This window comes from Acanthopagrus latus, chromosome 15 (assembly GCF_904848185.1).
Source record: "Acanthopagrus latus isolate v.2019 chromosome 15, fAcaLat1.1, whole genome shotgun sequence".
Taxonomy (NCBI): domain Eukaryota; kingdom Metazoa; phylum Chordata; class Actinopteri; order Spariformes; family Sparidae; genus Acanthopagrus; species Acanthopagrus latus.
In genome coordinates this window covers 1,698,048-1,717,845 of record NC_051053.1, presented here as the reverse complement: position 1 = coordinate 1,717,845, position 19,798 = coordinate 1,698,048, and the positions used below count along the sequence as shown (strand labels likewise).

The 19,798-nt window shown below is 41.8% G+C and overlaps 1 protein-coding gene across 3 annotated transcripts in view; it reads right to left on the bottom strand.

Moving 5' to 3' along the window:
- The window catches only part of LOC119033457 (cGMP-dependent protein kinase 2), an 85,743-nt gene that overhangs the window by 46,530 nt on the left and 19,415 nt on the right, over positions 1 to 19,798 (bottom strand). For all 3 annotated transcript variants that reach the window (XR_005079250.1, XM_037123568.1, XM_037123569.1), the window contains exons 4-10: positions 16,693 to 16,859; positions 15,418 to 15,531; positions 14,148 to 14,253; positions 13,904 to 13,967; positions 13,739 to 13,816; positions 7,080 to 7,174; positions 549 to 617 (exon numbers count right to left, since the gene is read on the bottom strand). Coding sequence is in view for 2 of the 3 variants with exons in the window: in XM_037123568.1 (XP_036979463.1) it covers positions 549 to 617; positions 7,080 to 7,174; positions 13,739 to 13,816; positions 13,904 to 13,967; positions 14,148 to 14,253; positions 15,418 to 15,531; positions 16,693 to 16,859 (693 nt within the window). In the remaining variant the exon portion in view is untranslated. The remainder of the gene's footprint in view (positions 1 to 548; positions 618 to 7,079; positions 7,175 to 13,738; positions 13,817 to 13,903; positions 13,968 to 14,147; positions 14,254 to 15,417; positions 15,532 to 16,692; positions 16,860 to 19,798) is intronic.

Genomic DNA, 19,798 nt, shown 5'->3' with positions numbered 1-19,798 from the left:
CTGTAAGGATACTCCCACAGTTTAAAAGCCTGTAACTCCCCTCCAGTGAGTTAGAATTGAAGAAGCCTCTTATAAGAGAGGCGAAACGTCTTCAAGAAACTGAAACATGTCCAGTTGACTACCATACAGCACTTCGGAGTAACAGGTTAAAGAACAATTTGGGTTATTACAACTTCGATCATAATAAATCTTGGGCAGTTGTCAAATGATCAGAAAGGTTGGAAACAAGTAAACAGTTTGTAGCCAGACTGACATAATCTTTCATACCTCTTTAATCATTCCTATAAAGATGCTCTGACAAGGGGGCTTCCACACTCCTTGATCTAATCCATTTAAGTAGCATAAGCTACACAGCATATGTCATGATAGAGTGACTAGCAATAACAGCACAGTTAATTGTATTTCAAATATACCTATTTACTTTTGAAGATGTATTCTCATTACCGGATTTTGATTTAATGTCAGCTATCCAAATGAAACCAAAAGCTCTGGTATATGGGTCAAACTGTGGATAATAACATGGCATGCTAACACATCCAGCTACTTACTCTCTGTCCACCACCAAGCAGTTTGTGTCATTCTCATTGCAGATGATGTTGGCTGAGCGGACATCCTCACTGTAAACATACAGGTACATTTAATCAAGCAACACAAACCCATATGTACACAGTGTTTTCTACAGTGTGGTGAGGTTTGCACTCTGAACCTATGTACCATTTGGCTCCTGGGTCCTCTGGCAGGTGCTCTAGTTTTCATGACCCCTCCCTTTATGCTCGCCAAAATGCATGATCACTTCCTGCAGCAGCTGGCAGTCAGGGAGTCGTTAGGGCAAGGTGCTGGCACATGGCTAGGCCTCTACCAAGGTTATAAATGCCAGCTCGGTCTCATTGTCTCTCTCTCTTTCTCTCCTAGCCTCCACCATTACTGGTTCTGGGTTCGTTTTGGTGTTTTTTATTGCATTCAACGGCAGCGCACACACACACCTCACTCATCCACACACTACATTCACTACTTGTGCCACTACTATCCACACCTCATGCTTTTTGTAGATAGCTATGTTGTTCAAGTTACAATAAAACATTTTCATTGGCACTTAAATGCTGACTTGTCCCCCCTCTTTGTCACATACACTGAGCCATTTTGTGACAAGTTGGGGCTCGTCCTGGATAAATTAGCTTAAATATAATGTACTGGTAAATTGGCCGGTTTAGGTTGGTGTGTATTTCCTCCTATTGCAGACAATGGTCTTTAATATTCGTTGTTGGAGTGCACACTAGTTGTTTTTGGATATAGCTGTCTGTGCTATGGTTATTCACCAACTGTTTTGGGAAGGAAAGTATCAGGTTGTTGTTAGTGCTGGCTGCTTCCTGTAAGAAGGTTGTATGAGAGTTAGAAGAGGTATTTGGTCCCTCTCTGTTTGTTTGTTGTGAGCTTGATTGGACTTGGATTGGTTTTGTGCCCTATCTGGGGTATTTTGGTGTCTGTTTCAGCAGGAGCTCCTCCTCCCCCTTTAGGCCTTGCAGCAGGTTCCTCTGAGGCACTTGTGGTGACTACTTCATGGTGAAGGTGGGTAGAGCTTCAGGATCTGGAGCATCTCCATGGTTGTGAGAGGGATGCCAGTCTTCAGGTTGCTTTCTTCACACCGCTGGTTGAGCATGCATAATTACCCCCATCATTAACTGCACAAAGACTAGGGATGAGTTAGTTAGCTAGCTTTAATGGTTGTAGTTAGCATCAGAATAGGGGTGATTTCCTGTTCATCACTTACCCGAGGTCTGGGTTTTCTGTGTGTGCCAGTCAAGGTTGGCAACTTGTTTGGCTGATGGATTCCTTTGTGGAAAGTTTCATCCAAGATCCTTAAGATTATTTGCTAGAACAGTGCACTAAGGAACAGCCTCTTAGTATTGCAGAGCACTGTAAAGTTTACATTGCAGAAAAGAAGTTAAAGGAGGATGGAGAAAAAATGCTTAAAAGATGGTCTGTTTGAGTCTGAAGTCTTGTGCCGGCAGCCAGTTAGCAGTCTGTGACCAGTGTGATCACTGGACTGCTAATCCTGGAACTCTAACATTTGAATAACAGAAGGAGTTGCTGCAGTTGCAATTAAAACAGCAGTTTGGACAAATTGAAAAGGAAGTAGAACTGGAAACTGTAAAGCATAAAACTGAGTGTGCAAAGTTGGAAGTGCAATAATATCTATTACAGCTGGTAAAAGAGGGTAAACATTCAGGTGTGTGCAGAGCTGATATTGTTGAGGCCTCAGAGGGCAAGTCTTCTCAGTTTGAGGTGGCTAATAATCTCTGCTTGTTTCCCGGGTTCAGCAAGTCTGATCCATACTTATTCTTTTCTCTGATAGGATATCAGATGCTCGAGACTAGCCAGATTCAGAGAGCATCATGTTGCTACAGTGTGTTCTGACTGGTAAGACCTAGGAAGCCTTCCCAGCTTAAATTTAGCTGAGAGTATGTTCTAACACACAGAAGTTTCTTTGACAGAAAGGGAGAGGCTCGTCATAACACTGACACTTATTCTAGGCCAGGTAAGGTAAAAACTGCTCATGAAGCAGCTCTGCAAAAGTTTAGTCATAGTGTGTGGAGTTCAGCAGTCAATTCTGACACCTGTAGGTACTGTCAGGCAAGGGGACACTGGAAAAAGGAGTGTCCACTGATGAAAGCCAGTGGGTCTTCTGGTCAGGTGAAACCTGCTGTTCTGGCTGCTCGAATCATAAAGGCAGGAACACAATGGCCCAACCGTTGGACGTCTGAAGTGTTTGGAGAGTCTTGGACGAGGTTGGGAACAAATCTGTTTGGTGTGTTCAGCTGCGTCGGAAGCTTTTGAAGCTGTGTGGACGTTGTCTGCTCTGACTGAACATGCAAAGTCTGAGGAGGAGGGCCTTTGGAAACCACCTGAGCCATTAGGTTCTCTGATTGGCGGTGTGCTAGCGAATCAGCGTGATGTGTGGGAGGGGCGGAATACTGTGTGCGCATTGGTTTTCTACGCACTCCATTCCGTCATTCCCCGTTTTCATGCTTTACAGTCCTGGCATGAGACTAGTTGTTATGTCCGTTCAGGACGAATTAATTTGCGTTCGTTTGGTAATGCCTCACTGCATGTTTAGTATGAAGCTGTTTTTATCTGAAACAGTTAAGTTTTGTTTTGATTGAAAGTAAAGAGAGTTGCGTGCATAAGCCTCTCCTTTACAACTCACAACACAAGCGCCACCTGCTTACTGCATCACACGCAAGTGCAGAATGTACACGCTACTGTGGTGTAGGCAGCACGTCGAAGCGATGTGTTTCAATGCAACTTTTCTGCCGAACTGGTCAGACAAGAGGCAACAGAGTGGTCGGATAAGGCAGTTGGATGTCTGGGCGGTGTGTGGGGGTCTTAACATCTGAGAGCAGGGAGATAAGTCAAGTGTAGGCTCGTTCTGAGCTGGTAGCTCCTCAGGCTGATTACTCTGCTTTTATATCAGATGAGTGGGTCTGTTTGGAGGTGGTGTGCAGGTTCCTTAGACACTGGAGTACTAGATTCTTTCATCCTTGCGTCTGTGTTACCATTTTCATCCAAAACTTACACTGGTGGATGTATAATCACACTGGGGATGGGTATAGTTCCATTCTCTGTCCCATTGCAGCGAATGGGTCTCAGCTGTGGTCTTCAGGGTGGAGGTGTGAGTGGATGTTCATCCCCAGTTGCCTGTTGAGGGTGTGCATATGATTTTGGGTAATGATTTGGCTTGTGACAAGGTGTGGGCTGATGGTTAGCCTAATGTAGTGAAGCCACCTACTTTCCCCACTGTAGTAGCTCCCTCTGACACCACTGCGCTTAGGTAACATTTTCCCAGCCTGTGCCATCAACCGTGCTGCCAGCCATGATGCACAGAGTGTGGTGGAGCCAGAATCTTTGCTGGATGACCAGTTAACAGGTTCTCAGGCTGAGCTAGTAGCAGAAGATAAGGCTGATTCCTCTTTCATGAGCTGTTTGGCAGAATTGTGCCAACATTAGAGATGGGGGATACTGCTCAGTGCTATTTCCTCCTAAAATGTCTTGGTTCAGAAGTGGCTGCCACATGGTGATGCATCTGTAGGAGAGTCAATCTTCCAAGTTGCTGTCCCTACTAACTGTTGCAGTAAAGTGCTCCAGATGCCACACAGTGATTTGGGAGGTCATCTTGGCATTTGTAAAACCTCTGACCACATATTGCAACATTTCCTCTGGCCATGCTTACAGAGACATTGCTCATTTCATTAAGAGATGTCATACCTGTCAGCTCACTGGCAAAGATGAATCAGGTTGTTAAACCTGCTCCTCTTCAGCCAATCCCTGCAATGTGGCTGCCATTTGATCATTGATTGTGTGGGTCCCTTGACTCGGTCCAAATCTGAACACCCATATTTGCTTACTGCAACGTGTCAAGTTAATAGGTATCCTGCTGCTTATCAGCTTTGAGGTATTGCAGTGGTGAGTTCAGTTTAGTAACTGGCATCCTTAAAGAAATACACTTTCTGGGTTTGTGTTGGTGTTTTCTTTTGCATTCAATGGCAGCACACACACGCTACTACATTCACTACTAATGCCGCTACTCTCCACATGCTCACTTCTCCTCATGTTTTTTGTAGATAGTTATGTTTATTATTATTATTATTATTATTATTATTATTATTATTATTATTATTATTATTATTATTATTATTAATAATAATAATAATAATAATAATAATAATAATAATAATAATAATACAGTTTATTTAAATTGGGCACTTGAGAAAAGGAGGGGTGGAGGCGATTAATATTGTGTAGATGGAAATATGGGTGATGTTATTGATATGTGACTGGAAAGATAATGTGCTGTCAAGGATGACACCCAGACTCTTAACCTGAGGGGAGGGGGAGACAGAGGAGTGGTCGATGGTGAGGGAAATACTATCAGCTTTTGAAAGGGTTGATTTAGTGCCAATGAGAAGAAATTCAGTTTCATCACTCTTTTAGTTTGAGGAAGTTGGAGGAGAACCAGGATTTGAGTTCAGTGAAGCAGTCAGTAAGGAATCAAGGTGGGAGAGTGGAATTCAGTTTGCTGGAAAGGTAGAGCTGGGTGTCATCCACGAAGCAATGAAAATGTTGCTTGGATGGATGTTGTATTTGCGGAAGATATTGCCAAGGGGAAGGAGGTAGATGATGAGAAGGGGAGAAGGGATCCAGGACAGAGCCCTGGGGCACACCAGAGGTGATGGGGGACGGGTGGGAACTGAAGGATTGGAGCTGGATGAACTGAGTGCAGCCTGAGAGGTAGGATTTAAACCAGTCGAGGGGTGTGTGTGAAATACCAATGGAGATTAATCTGTTAAAGTTTAAGTCACAATAAAACATTTTCATTGGCACTTCAAACCTGACTTGTCTCCCCTCATTTTTATATACATTGAGCCAGTTTGTGACGTTAGAATCAGAGATGGAAAGACCTGGAGTAGGCTTGGGGACATACTGTATGACCGAATATACACTATATTACCAAAAGTATTCGCTCACCCATTCAAATGATCAGAATCAGGTGTTCTAATCACTTGGCCTGGCCCCAGGTGTATAAATTCAAGCACTCAGGCATGCAGACTGTGAAACAAGACATTTGTGAAAGAATGGGCCGCTCTCAGGAGCTCAGTGAATTCCAGCGTGGAACTGTCATAGGATGCCACTTGTGCAACAAATCCAGTCGTGAAATTTCCTCGCTCCTAAATATTCCACAGTCAACTGTCAGCTCTATTATAACAAAATGGAAGCGTTTGGGAACAACAGCAACTCAGCCACGAAGTGGTAGGCCACGTAAAGTGACGGAGAGGGGTCAGCGGATGCTGAAGCGCATAGTGCAAAGAGGTCGCCGACTTTCTGCACAGTCAATTGCTAGAGAGCTACAAACTTCATGTGACCTTCAGATTAGCCCAAGTACAGTACGCAGAGAGCTTCATGCAATGGGTTTCCATGGCCGAGCAGCTGCAGCCAAGCCACACATCACCAAGTGCAATGCAAGGCGTCGGATGCAATGGTGTAAAGCACGCCGTCACTGGCCTCTAGAGCAGTGGAGACGCGTTCTCTGGAGTGATGAATCACGCTTTTCCATCTGGCAATCTGATGGACGAGTCTGGGTTTGGAGGTTGCCAGGAGAACGGTACATTTCAGATTGCATTGTGCCAACTGTGAAATTTGGTGGAGGAGGAATTATGGTATGGGGTTGTTTTTCAGGAGCTGGGCTTGGCCCCTTAGTTCCAGTGAAAGGAACATTGAATGCTTCAGGATACCAAAACATTTTGGACAATTCCATGCTCCCAACCTTGTGGGAACAGTTTGGAGCGGGCCCCTTCCTCTTCCAACATGACTGTGCACCAGTGCACAAAGCAAGGTCCATAAAGACGTGGATGACAGAGTCTGGTGTGGATGAACTTGACTGGCCTGCACAGAGTCCTGACCTGAACCCGATAGAACACCTTTGGGATGAATTAGAGCGGAGACTGAGAGCCAGGCCTTCTCGACCAACATCAGTGTGTGACCTCACCAATGCGCTTTTGGAAGAATGGTCAAAAATTCCTATAAACACTCTCCTCAACCTTGTGGACAGTCTTCCCAGAAGAGTTGAAGCTGTAATAGCTGCAAAAGGTGGACCGACATCATATTGAATTCTAAGAGTTAGGAATGGGATGGCACTTCAGTTCATAGAATGAGTAAAGGCAGGTGAGCGAATACTTTTGGTAATATAGTGTATTTACCCCCAGTGAGGGTGCCACTGTTCAATTTTTCTTGTGTGCAAAAGGGATAGGGTAATGCTATCGGGAAGAGCACACACTCATCAGACTTTGGAATGTGCAGGCCATCACAGTGCTGTCATCCACTCTTAACATGACGAGTTGCTGGTATAGTACATGAGTCCAGGCAGAGGCCAAAGCTGAATCCACAGGCTTGGCTGTGAAGGGATCACGACAATGAGGCTCAGACATGTGACATATTTAGATGTTTGCTGTTGTGTGTCAGCCAAAAGTGTTGGATTTCAAAGTCATCTGCTGTGGCCCCAGTCTTCTGTGGAGTTTTGTTTGTACCTGATCAGAGCTTTCTCCCCGAAGTAGTCTCCAACTCCCAATGTCTTGATTTTCTGTGGTTCAGCAAACCCCTCTGTACTCTGAGTGACTATGACCTATGGATATAAATAATTATGAGTGTTACAGTGTTATATTTCTTTCTCTTTTTTGCAATCATGAAATTGAGACAATAACTTTCGTTGCTGGACTTAATTTAAAGGGAGAGTTCGGGTTTTTTGAAGTGGGGTCATATAAAGTACATATCTATAGTCAATCTGTTCTCTACTGTAATCACCGATCAGCGCAGCCTCAGTTTGGAGAAGTAGAGAGATTACGGTATTACGGGAGAGAACAGATCGACTATAGATATGTACTTTATATGACCCCACATCAAAAAACCCGAACTATCCCTTTAAGTCAGTCAGCCAAGTCATACAACCAGTCAGACAAGCTTTCAAGTTTGTGGACCAAAATGTAAGCTTTGTCTCTGTCTGAGCACACAATGAGCCACATTTCTATCAAGGAAGACAGACATTTAGTCAGCACGAGAGCAGCTAGCACAAGTGATTGTTTCACCCAGGATTAGGCTTGTAACTGGTAAAAGGATGTCTTGATTTTGGGCTGTGAAACTATCGAATGGTTTACCTGATCTTATTAGGAATTTACTAGAAACACATATTAAACAAAACTGAACTCTTTTATTGTAACTGTATGACTGTGATTAAGGGTATAGCTTTTATGTAATATTATCTGTATAAGTTTTTTTTGTGTGTGCATAATGCCATTGATGTGTTGTATGTATGTTTTTGGTTTGTGTCTGTATTATATTGTATTGTGTTTCAGTTATACAGTTTTGTGTTGGTATTGTATTCTGTAATGTTTTTATGTCATGGACTTTTGGAAGAATAGCCCAACTGGGCTAAAAGAGATCCAAATAAACTATGATAGAAATGCAAGTATTGTGTCAAATGTGAATCTGTCCCTTCCAATATACAGTAGAAAATATGTGAAATATGCACTCTTTTATAAACTCCGTCAACAGATCTGTCTTCTTATTTCTTATTTATTTCTGTTTTTAAGGAAAACATAAGTGTGTGACCCCCCCCAATTGTAAACTTGGTTGCGCCCATCCTAAGGTATTAAAACGTTTGCCCACCCTTGCGGTGTGCCAGCATACTGAAATGGAGCACACCTCAGTGTGCTGAGTAGCTCCCCCATACGTTAGAGTGATTGACAGCCATCAAGCCAATCACAGCCATTTGACCAAACCCCGGACCTCCCGGAGGTGCTAATTGCTCTAATTTGCACATGAATAGCACTGAAAACACTTTTAGCCAGAGAACGTGTGGCCTATATAAAATATCATAGAATTGTTGGAAATATACTTAAAAAAAGAAAAAGAAAAAAAAAACAGGGGAAGGGCTCTCATTTGGAACCCCCCAATAGAGCAGTTTTCTGGTATTATTTGTGCATGGGTTTTGTGATAACAGCAGGTTTTGACCGTCAGTGCTTGGATTAATTTTCTTCACTGCTCATTTAATTTGAAATATTTGTACAAATATTTACATTTTAAATTGAATGTCCTTCTTTTGAGACTAATTCCCCCTTTGGTTATTGGTCCCTGATTCCAGGTTAGCTTGAGTCTTCAGTTCCAATGATTTTGACAGCTGGCTCAAAAACATGTAGAACCACAGTAAGAGTTAAATGTTGAACTGGGCTATAAGAATGATGAAGAAACACAATGTGATTGATATCAATGTATTGAAGTTTAGAAAGCTAATGATAATCAGTAAAGAAACAGTGTTGAGCTGATGCCACGAGGAAGTGTTTAAGAACTGATCATGGAGGCATGAGAACAAGAGGCAGGGCCACACCTCAGCCCAGGATATTTCTTAATTGTCACGTATTATGTTGGAGACACCACTAAGTGAGGCTATAAGATTACAAGGACTGTGCTGTATATGTTGAAGAGGTACTAGTAAACACTGTTCAGTCTGATTCAAGATGGCTTCTTATTGAGTACTATATACAACATGGTGTCAGACATGAGATGGAGCTTCAAAAACCTCCAGGAACATTGAGCATAGAAGGTAATCCATCTGAAAACTGGAGAGTCTGTATTCAAAAGTTTGACGTAAATCTCATCGCTAGTGGAACAGCAGAGAAGTCGGACAAAGTAAAATGCACCATGTTTCTCCATGTTGCCGGAGACGACGCCATCAAGGTATACAACACGTTTCAGTTTGACGACGATGTTGATGATCTGGAAGTATTAAAAGATCTGTTTAAAAACTACTGTGAGCCTCGAATAAACCTGATGTACCAGAGACATTTGTTCTTCACAAGAGCACAAGGGAATAGAGTCTATTGATCCATATGTCACAGATTTAAAAAACAAGGCAAAAGACTGCGAGTTTGGAGACTTAACCAAGTCATTAATAAGAGACAGAGCTGTGTGGGGAACCATAAATGACCAGATCCGAGGCAGACTGTTGACAGGGCTGGAGCTGTCGCTACAGAGAGCAGTGGACATTTGCCGCACTAGTGAGGTGAGCCAAACTCAACTAAAAAAGTTAAATGAAGAAACTGAAGTACCGGCTCAGAAATTACACAAGCAAAAAACATATGGGAAAAAGGAGAGACCACAAGTCCAACCAAAGACAGGAAAAACACAAGCAGACTGTGGTAAATGCAGATATAAACATGAGCCAAGAAAGTGCCTTGCATTTGGCCAAACCTGCAACTCTTGTCACCGAAAGAATCACTATGCAAAGATGTGCACGAGCCGTGGACGGACAGAAATCCAATGGAAAGTACAAGGTATTGAACGTGACACAGAAGGTGATGATGATATGTGCATAGGGTTGATTGAACTGAAACAAGAAGAAAAGAGCCTCGTAAACAGGCTAGACAAAGTGAAAGAACAAACTAACAACAATGACTGGACTGCAACACTAAACATAAACAACCAGACACTCACTGTGCTGATAGATACAGGTGCGAACTGTAATGTCATATCCAAAAGAAAATTGGATGCACGGAAAATGAGTGAAAGAACCTGAAGAAATCTTGCTATAAGTTAGTGGGTTTTTTTGGGAAAAAAGTGAAGCCAGTAGGGCAGAAGACCATTACATGCAAATACAAGGACAAAGAGCTCAAAGTGGACTTTCAAGTCATAAAACATGATACAAAAGCAGTCTTGGGAAAAGAATCTAGTGTTGTGTTTGGTATGGTGAAGAGGATTTATGCAGTGGAAGAAAGAACACAGACAGACATATTGAGTGAATATGAAGATTTATTCAACGGACTAGGCTATATTCCGGGAGTTCACTATATTCAGGTAAATCCAGCTGTGATTCACCCACCTTGAAAGGAATTAAAAGGGATGGAAAGCCCCGGTGTCACTGAAAAACAAACTGAGCCTATGGAATGGGTCCGCAGCATGGTGACAGTTGTGAAACCAAACAAAATAAGAATATGCCTCGACCCTCAAAACTTAAACAAAGCAATACTACGAGAACACTATCCTCTGAAAACTGTGGAGGAGGTTGTGGCTGAAATGCCAAGTGCAAAGGTATTCTCAGTTGTGGATGCTAACCAAGGCTACTGGAAAATCCAATTGGATGATGAGAGCTCGAAACTATGTACCTTTAACTCACCCTCAGGAAGGTACAGGTTTGAGAGACTTCCCTTCGGTATAGCTGCTGCCGCAAAAGTATTCCAGATAGCATCCAGAAGGACTGGACGGAGTCGTCAGTGTGATGGATGACATTCTTGTGGGGGGTGAAGATAGCGAGTCACATGACAACAGACTAAGGAAGCTGTTAGATCGACTGAGGAGTATAAACTTGAAACTAAATTGAAACAAATGCAAAATTGGACTGAGTGAATCAGTTACATAGGGCATGTGCTGAGCAAAGACGGACTGAAACCTGACATGGATAAAGTGCGAGCCATACAAGAAATGCCTCAGCCAAAAGACAAAACAGAGCTTCAGAAATTCATGGGTATGGTGCAGTAGCCAAATCAATTCCAAACCTCTCAGACGTATCGGCACCACTCCGAAAGCTGCTGGAAGGAGAAACTTCACATGACTGCAAGAGCTGGTGAGTAACACTCCGGTGTTATATTATGATGTGGAGAAGCCTGTCACACTGTCAGTTGATGCCACTTCGGGTGGATTGGGAGCAGTGATCCTACAAGAACAACATCCGGTGGCATACGGCTCAAGGACACTAACAGAGTGTGAACAAAGATATGCTCATATAGAAAAAGAGCTGCTTGCAATTGTGTATGGGTATGAAAAACCACTTGAGGTTATATTTAAAAAGCCACCCCACAAAGCTCTGGCAAGGCTGCAGAAAATGTTAACGAGACTACAGGAATACAGCCTGCAGGTGACATACAAGCCTGGTAAAGAAATGCACATTGTGGATGCATTAAGCAGACCAGTTTGAGACACCATACACAGGACAGACAGGGGGATGAGCTGGATGTGAGCTATGTAGTCCAACAGTTACCTGTTTCAGAAGAAAAAAGTCAGCAGTTCAAAAATGCAACAAAAGAGGATAAGGAACTTAGTCTGGTCAGACAAGCAGTGCAAAATGGATGGCCTGAGTCACATAGACAATTTCCAAAGACAATCCAAAAGTCCTGGACTTTCAGAGAGGAATTGATGTATTTGAATGGTCTACTGTTCAAAAACTCCAAATTGGTTGTTCCTAAAAAGATCAGAGAGGAGATGCTCAAAAAAATCCATGAAGCATATTGTAAATTGTAAGGAACGTGCAAGAGACATCGTGTTTTGGCCAGGAATGGCAAAACAAATTGAAGAAGTTGTGCAGAAATGTGCAGTGTGCAACAAACATAAAAACAACAATCCCAGAGAGCCCGAGATACCACATCCAGTTCCTTCAAGAGCGTGGTCTAAAGTTGGAATCGATCTTTTCCATTTCAACAACGCAGAGTACATCATGTGCGTTGACTATTACTCAAAGTACCCAGAGATTTCAAAAAAGTAAACACATCATTACAGCACTCAAGTCTATTTTTGCCAGTCATGGTGTACCTTATGAACTGTTCTCTGAGAATGGGACTCAGCTGATAAGTGCAGACATAGGCGTAACCACACATTCTTTGGGGGGTTGTGTTCCCCCCAATATTGAGAAAATGCCAATCTGTCCCCCCCAATATACAGTAGAAAATATGTTAAATATGCACTCTTTTATAAACCCTTTCAACAGATCTGTCTCGTTATTTCTTATTTATTTTCAATTTATTTCCGTAGGAAAACAAAAGTGTGTGAACTCCCCCCCCCCCAATTGTAAACTTGGTTGTGCCCATCCTATGGTATTAAACCATTTGCCCGCCCTCGTGGTGTGCCAAAATACTGACATGGAGCACACCTCAGTATGCTGAGTAGCTCCCCCATACGTGAAACCTATTGGTCAACTTAGAGTGATTGACAGCCATCAAGCCAATCACAGTCATTTGACAAAATCCCGGCCACCTGAGAAAGTAAACAATTACATGCAAACACGGAGCTGCAGTCACTCCCTGCAGCAGACAGCCAACAGACACTGCATGAAAAGAGGGTTTTCATCCCCGTAAACACCCGTAAACCTCCCTAATTTTCGGCAGTTAATGACAAAATACAGCCTGTGAACGTCGCGCTCGTCTGTGCCACATATTGACGGAAACGAACCATGACATATGTGGGACTCCCAGAGGTGCTAATTGCAGAAACAAACCATTGGATGGGGTAGGGTACACCCCCGTGCAACTCCTTATGGGAAGAAGGCCGAAAACAAAAATACCTGTGTCAAGGAATCTGTTAAAGCCAGGGGTGTACAGACATGTACGGAGCAGATTGATGAACAGACAAGAGAAGCAGAAATGCTACTTTGACCATGGAACAGGGAATCTCCCTCTAGTGGACGTAGAAGAAAGAGTAAGAGTCAGACAGCAAAACCAATGGCAAACTGCTGTTATACTGAAGAGACATGATCAGCCAAGGTCGAACATTATACCGACTGACAACGAGCAAATCTACAGAAGGAACAGGAGACACATTCTGAAAACCAAAGAAATGTCAAGTTCCCCTCAACAAACACAACATGAGACTGTGGAAAGTGTTCACGATTCATTGTCACTGATGGAGAGTGGACAGCAGCCGGCAGGAATTGAACCAGGACAGATGGACTACCAAGAAAGGCACATGCCTGCAAGGTGTCCACCGCAAACACCAAAGTCATCAGTGATAACAGACTGTGAGCACTGATGTGAACTTGGAACACGCCATTTTTGTGCAATCTATGCTCCTACAGCCGGCAAAATGTAATTATGCGAACTGCTCCAAAAACAAAAAAAAGTTAAAAAATGTGCTCAGAGCAGTGAGTGACCCAGCTGTCTGTGCGTCGGCATCGAGACAAGTCTCAGTATTCACCCGGTATGCACATGCTGACCCAACCAAAACACATGGAGAAAGAATAACAGTTCGGGGGCCACAAATAGGAGGCCGGCGGGCTGGATTTGGCCGGGGGCCGCCTATTGAGGACCACTGCTCAAGGCCTTTGTCAGACTCCAACTGATTTGGTTCAGCCTTCAACCAATTTTTTGCCTTGAATTACCTATTTGTCCAGATCTCACAGAATGCACTTTTAATTGTGCATATATCTCACCTCTCCTTTTGCAATGATAAAGAAAGTGTTCCCTTCTTCACCCTCTCGAATGATATGCTCCCCTTTCTCAAAATGGTCCTGAAAAGACAGAGGGTCAGTCATTCTCTTGTCTGCTCAGAAATAGTTACTCTATAGAACTATATAAAAAGCATAAAGATTACTCACCACTTCAAGACAATCCACAATTTTGGCTAGTTTTTCCTCAGGCAGTCCTCGCAGCAGAGACACACTTATAAAGAACAAGTACACATATTCCTCACAGATGTTGAAACGATAATATACTATGAGATATACTGTTTATTACTTTTCTTTAAAATACTAAAAAAAATATTTATACTGGCAAATTCAGGTAAAAGCCTCCTCATTTTGTAGAGAGAGTACAAAAAGAGCCTGTCAGTTGTGTTTGTACCTGCACAGAAAGCTGAAGTACTCCTCATGTCTGGCCTGTGTGGTCTGCATCATAATAGTCTGAAAGGTCTGGCGGTCCAGTGCCCAGATGTGAGACTGGGACACAGCTGGATGAGAGCGGAACCATTATCAATCATTACACGCATTGCATTATCATCCCTGTTGAGGATTGATTCTTCTCATTCTAAATAATGTACGCTGAGGTCAGAAGAACTCTACTACAAGTGAAAAATCCCTCAAACAAATTTGTGGTCAGTTGTGTTTTGTTTATTGATTGGCAGAGATGCTGTCGGAGGGTGTGCTCACCTTTTAGTTGCATATCATCTTGTAGTGTATGATATGGAGGAAAAAAACCTATAAATGCCATGTAAATAGGATGATTGTCTGAATTCCTGTGTTCAATACGTGGTGCTATGGATTTGACACAGTATTGATGCATGGAGGTATGGAGGGCGACATCGTATTCATGTGTGATGAATTTGGTGCATGTGGGAAAGTGTATAGTGAAGTTATAGGGACTTCGCTTCATGGCAAAGCATGAAAATGGACCGCACCACGGCACCCACCATGTTGGACGTAGGTGAAAACTTTTCAAGGTATGAGGATGATACTGAGTGAACTGGAAGTCTGTGGTGTTCAATCTGTAGGAGGAGTTCATTAAAGTATGAGGCATGGAAATGGATGAAAATGGAGGTCAAATGGGAACTTTGAATCAAAATGGCTGACTTCCTGTTGGAGTGACAGTTTGGTACCCCAATGTTTTTTGTGTGTCTGGTCATGATACATATGCATACCGAATGTCATTCATGTATATGCATGTAGGAGGCGGGGCTTGGATTTTTATTATTTAAATACTTATATATCCAAACATTTTGCTCAGTTTCTCCATTAGTGGCTAGACACAGTTATTGTAAGACACTTGAAAATAATTTAAAAAAAAAAAACAGCATTGGGAAAAACTGATAAGTCTTTAAAATGTAAATCTTTCCACTCAGTGTTATTCAACCATATTGGGTGCTTGAGTTACACAAAAATATCTTGTCATGGATGAGCAGTTTATTTGATGAGAGGTTTATTAAGTAACTCACTCTGTTAAAACAACAGCAAAACATATCATGTACCAACCAGCTGGATATGGTTGTCAAACACTTACAACATGATACACACTTAAGCATCACAATGTGTATGCTTGTATACAATCCCAAATGTGAGATGTGTTAAAAACTATGAATGCTTTGGTCTTATTTAAAAGAAGTGCTGATGTCACTCACCTTTAACAGTGGCTGTTCTCTTACAGTTGTACAGTATGGCCAGTTCTCCAAATGCTGTGCCAGGACACATCTCTCCCAGCAGCTTCCCATGCTGGATCACCTCTAACAAGCCCTCTGCATTGAGGACACACCACATCAAACTCATTTCATCATCTATATTTTGGGATACATTATGGAAGATCTTTGGAAGTCAAGTAAAGCTCTTGTCATAGAAGAGGTAGTTTGCCACATTTTTAGACCATGAAGTAAAGTGACTGCATTTATATATGTTGATGAAGGTTCTCAGTCATCCAGGTCATGGTAATTCTAAGTGTTGTATTGTAGTCAACTGGACTTGGCTTCTTCAGTTCTAACTAACTGGAGGGGAGTTGCAGGCTTTTAAATTATGCGTGGGACACGTGTGAGCTTTGAGCTTCATCTTGATGTAGATGTATTATTTTACTCCTCTTTCAAGCCATCTGTCTTCTGTGGCCAATATGTTCACATTGTTGTCCTCAAAGGAATGTTTTTTTTCCTTCAAATGTAAGCAGACAGCAGAGTCTCAACCTGAGGAGTTGGCCCTCAAATATGTGGAGGCTGCATTGGACTGCATAAACTACATTACTCTGTTTATGCCTGGGTCAGTCCCACACAGAGTTTAAAAGCCTGCAAATTGCCTCCAGTTCAAATCAGATCAATTGAATTTATATAGCCCAGAATCACAATCACATTGCCTCAATGGGCAACAGTGAATGACATCCTCTGTCCTTAGACCCTCTATGCAAGTGAGGAAAAACATGCCATGCTGAAGGGAAAAAAACATCTTTTAACAGGGGGAAAAAGTAGATGAAAGAAACTTTGAGAAGAGCCACAGAGGAGGGATCTCTCTCCAAGGATGGACAGACATGCAATTGATGTCACATGTACAGGGAAATGTGAGGGATCCATCATGGACTTATGGATGGAGTTCATCTGGTAGACAGTGAAAATCTACAACTTTTTTTAACACAGAACTATGATAATTTAGGCTAGATTTTTGGTGCAACTATTGTCATAATGGGAAAATCTCACGTACGCAAATGATTAAGACTTACTGCATTTAAACTGATGGTTGTTTTGAATTTTAGATTTGCAATATCTCTCTATTACTTTTCCAAAACTTTTCTTTGACATATTTTTACACCAAAAATGTACAAAAACACAAAATCGCTGCCCGATACCTAAGCCTGTCAAATATTAAAATGGGACAGAGAAAGTCCTATCAGACCTGCACATACAGTATTCAGCTGAACTGACCTGCCAGTACGTAGAGATGGTTTCCAGGCTGCCCTTCTTGAATGACCAGCTGTCCCTCACTGTAAACCTTCTCATACATACAGTCCACCATTTCCCTCATGTGCTGTGGCTCCAGTTTCTTCAGAAAGTCATTGTTCATGATGGCATCGTTGATGAGCTGCTTGGTGCTGAGATGGAAGGAGGAAGCAGAAACAAACAGTGCCATGTCAACGCAAGTTTATTTCAAGTCCAGAATCACAAATTTGCCTCATAGTCTGTACCCAGCTAGCAGGGAATGTTCCCACAACATTGGCTAACATTCCCTACAAGTTCTTATTATGTTTATATCTATATATATATATATATATATATATATATATATATATATATATATATATATATATATATATATATATTTTCAAAATAATGTTCTTATAACGTTAAATGTTAAGAAAGGAAGAATGTTTTAGTGCAAGATTCTGAAGATGTTTTGGTAATGTTGTTGAGGTAACAGATTATAGAATGTTCTTCTATAAATTATTCCCATAATGTTACAAAATAGCAAAGGAAGAACATTCTGAAGGCAACATTTAGAAAATGTTTTTGGTATCTTTTTAAGGCCTCCGATAACAGAGTGTTTTTTTTATAAAACCTTCCCACAACATTATACTATAACAAAGGAAGAACACTGTCAAAGCAACATGCGGAAAATGTTTTCCGAATATTATTAAGGCCTACAATCCCAAAACATTTTTCTAAAATGTTCTTGTAATGTGATATGTTAACAAAGAAAGGAAGTTTTAGCTGTGACAGTCTTGGGATGTTTTGGGTATGTGGGTGAGGTAACATATTATAGAATGTTCTTCTATAAAACATTCTGAGAATGTTACATGAAAACAAAGGAAGAACATTCCGAAAGCAACATTTAGAAAATGCTTTTAGGATGTTATTAGGGCCTCAGATTATATCACGTTTTTTTTTTTAAAAGAAAAAACATTCCAAAAATTTTAAATGACAACAAAGGCAGAACATTCTGTAAGCAACCCTTGGAAAATGTTTTCGGGATGTTATTAAGGCCTCAGTTCACAAAACATTTTTTCTACAACATTTCTGTAATGTGATATGTTAACAAAGGTAAAACATTTTGTCTGCAACATTCTGAGAATATTTTGGTGACGTTGTTCAGTTCAGATTATAGAATGTTCTTTAAAACATTCCCACAATGTTAGATGATAACAAAGGAAAATTAAAGCTGCAAGCAGCAATGAACGGGCCCTTGCTGTCCACGCGTGTCAGGGCATGCTGCAGTTGATGCATGCTGCCGCCAGGCTTGTAAACGCATCACCTCTCGTTGAGGACGTGGGCTGCTCCTCCTTTTATTAAACAATGTATGCTGAAATAAGAAGAACCCCCTGCAATCTACATAAAGAACAAATAATGAGAGGAATACCGTGTTTGACCCTATAGACTGCTAAACACCATGATAGCTTTATATACTGAGTGTTAACCACAGTAAATAATTCGATCTTTAAACTGTAATGAGCATGGTCACAATCACAACAAATAGACTGAGTTGCAAAATCTGCATTACATTACATTCATTAAGTCCTCACAATCTAAATGTAGCTGCAGTGCAAGCAAAGTGCAGCTCACTACTACTGAGACACAGGCTACTGAGCTAACTCAAACTCACACAACATATTTCCATGTAAAAAAAACAAACTGCAATAGTGATCAAATTATCCATAACTACAAGCAGAAACCACTTACATTTCCTCAAGTTTCCTCAAGAACACACACGTAATTAGGGAAACACACAGAAAGTCCATGCAGCTTCACAAGGTCTGCTCACTGACTGGTCTGACTGGGCATGTCCTGACTTGTTCACTGCTAGTTGTCTTTGCACCAGTAGAGGGTGCTGTAGGACCTTTGCCTGTAGAGCTGTCATGTCATGTCATTGTCCGAACCGCTTATCCCTTTCCATGGGGTTCCATGGAGATAATCCCAGCCTTGTCTCAGGGCGAGGATTGGTACTGGATAAGTCGCCAGCTCATCGCACTAGTGAGCAATGTGGGGTTCAGTATCTCGCTCAAAGACACTTCGACATGCGGCTCAGCACTGCCCGGAGCTGGGATTTGAACCAGTGACCTTCCGACATAGTCGACCTAGTCGACCTGCTCTACCCGCTGACCTACAGCCGCCCTACCTGTAGAGCTTTCTAACACTTTCTGTGGCTGCACATATGCTTCAGCAGTAACAGAGGCAAAGTAGAAAATGTCCCCATAAGAATGAATGGGAAAATGCCTCCCAAACTCCTGCCATTTTTGGAAAAAACAAATGGTTATGGCCAAAATATTTTTTTTCTAGCTGCTCCACTCTAGCTATGATGTCACGCACCGTAGCTTCTGACTCCTTAAAAGGTGGAATGGTGCCTGTAGCTCAAAGTATGAAGCACAAGATGAGGTTGAAAGTTGATGAGTTCTGAAGAGGATTTGAAGATTTTCCCATTTTCTTTCCATTCACACTAATTAGACTGCGACCAGAGCACCACCTATTGGCCGATTTGCACCAAATTTTACACAAAGCCTCATCAGGCCATGGAACAAAATTATGAACATTTACGTGATAATTAGACAGAATTTTGTAAAGATATGCAAGATTGTCTGTCTTCAACACAATATGCAGGAAAAATTCTTTCAAAATTCTTCTGCAAAAAGTGCAAAAGTGGGCGTGACCTACACCAAACAATTCAGCTGAATTGAGCGAACATGTCGATATAAGCTTTAACAGTGTGCAACATATTATGTGGGAGTTATTGGCTAAAAATGCTTTTGCATTGAAAATTGCGCCACCTGCTGGTCATTTTTGGTGTGTAACTCACAGGGGCCGTTCTATAGCACCTCTATGAATTTCATTTCCATAAATATAAACTCTTTGTCAGCTGACCTCAGGAGGGCACTGAAAATAATTGTACCAAATTTTGTGTTAATCCAACGAATCATTGTGTGGCGAAAATGGGCATGGCCTATACCACTAGACTCAGCCCAATCCAGTGAACACGTGGATATAAGGTTTTTGAATGTGCGATGAAGTATCTGGGAGATATAAGCCAAACGCCCTTTCCTCG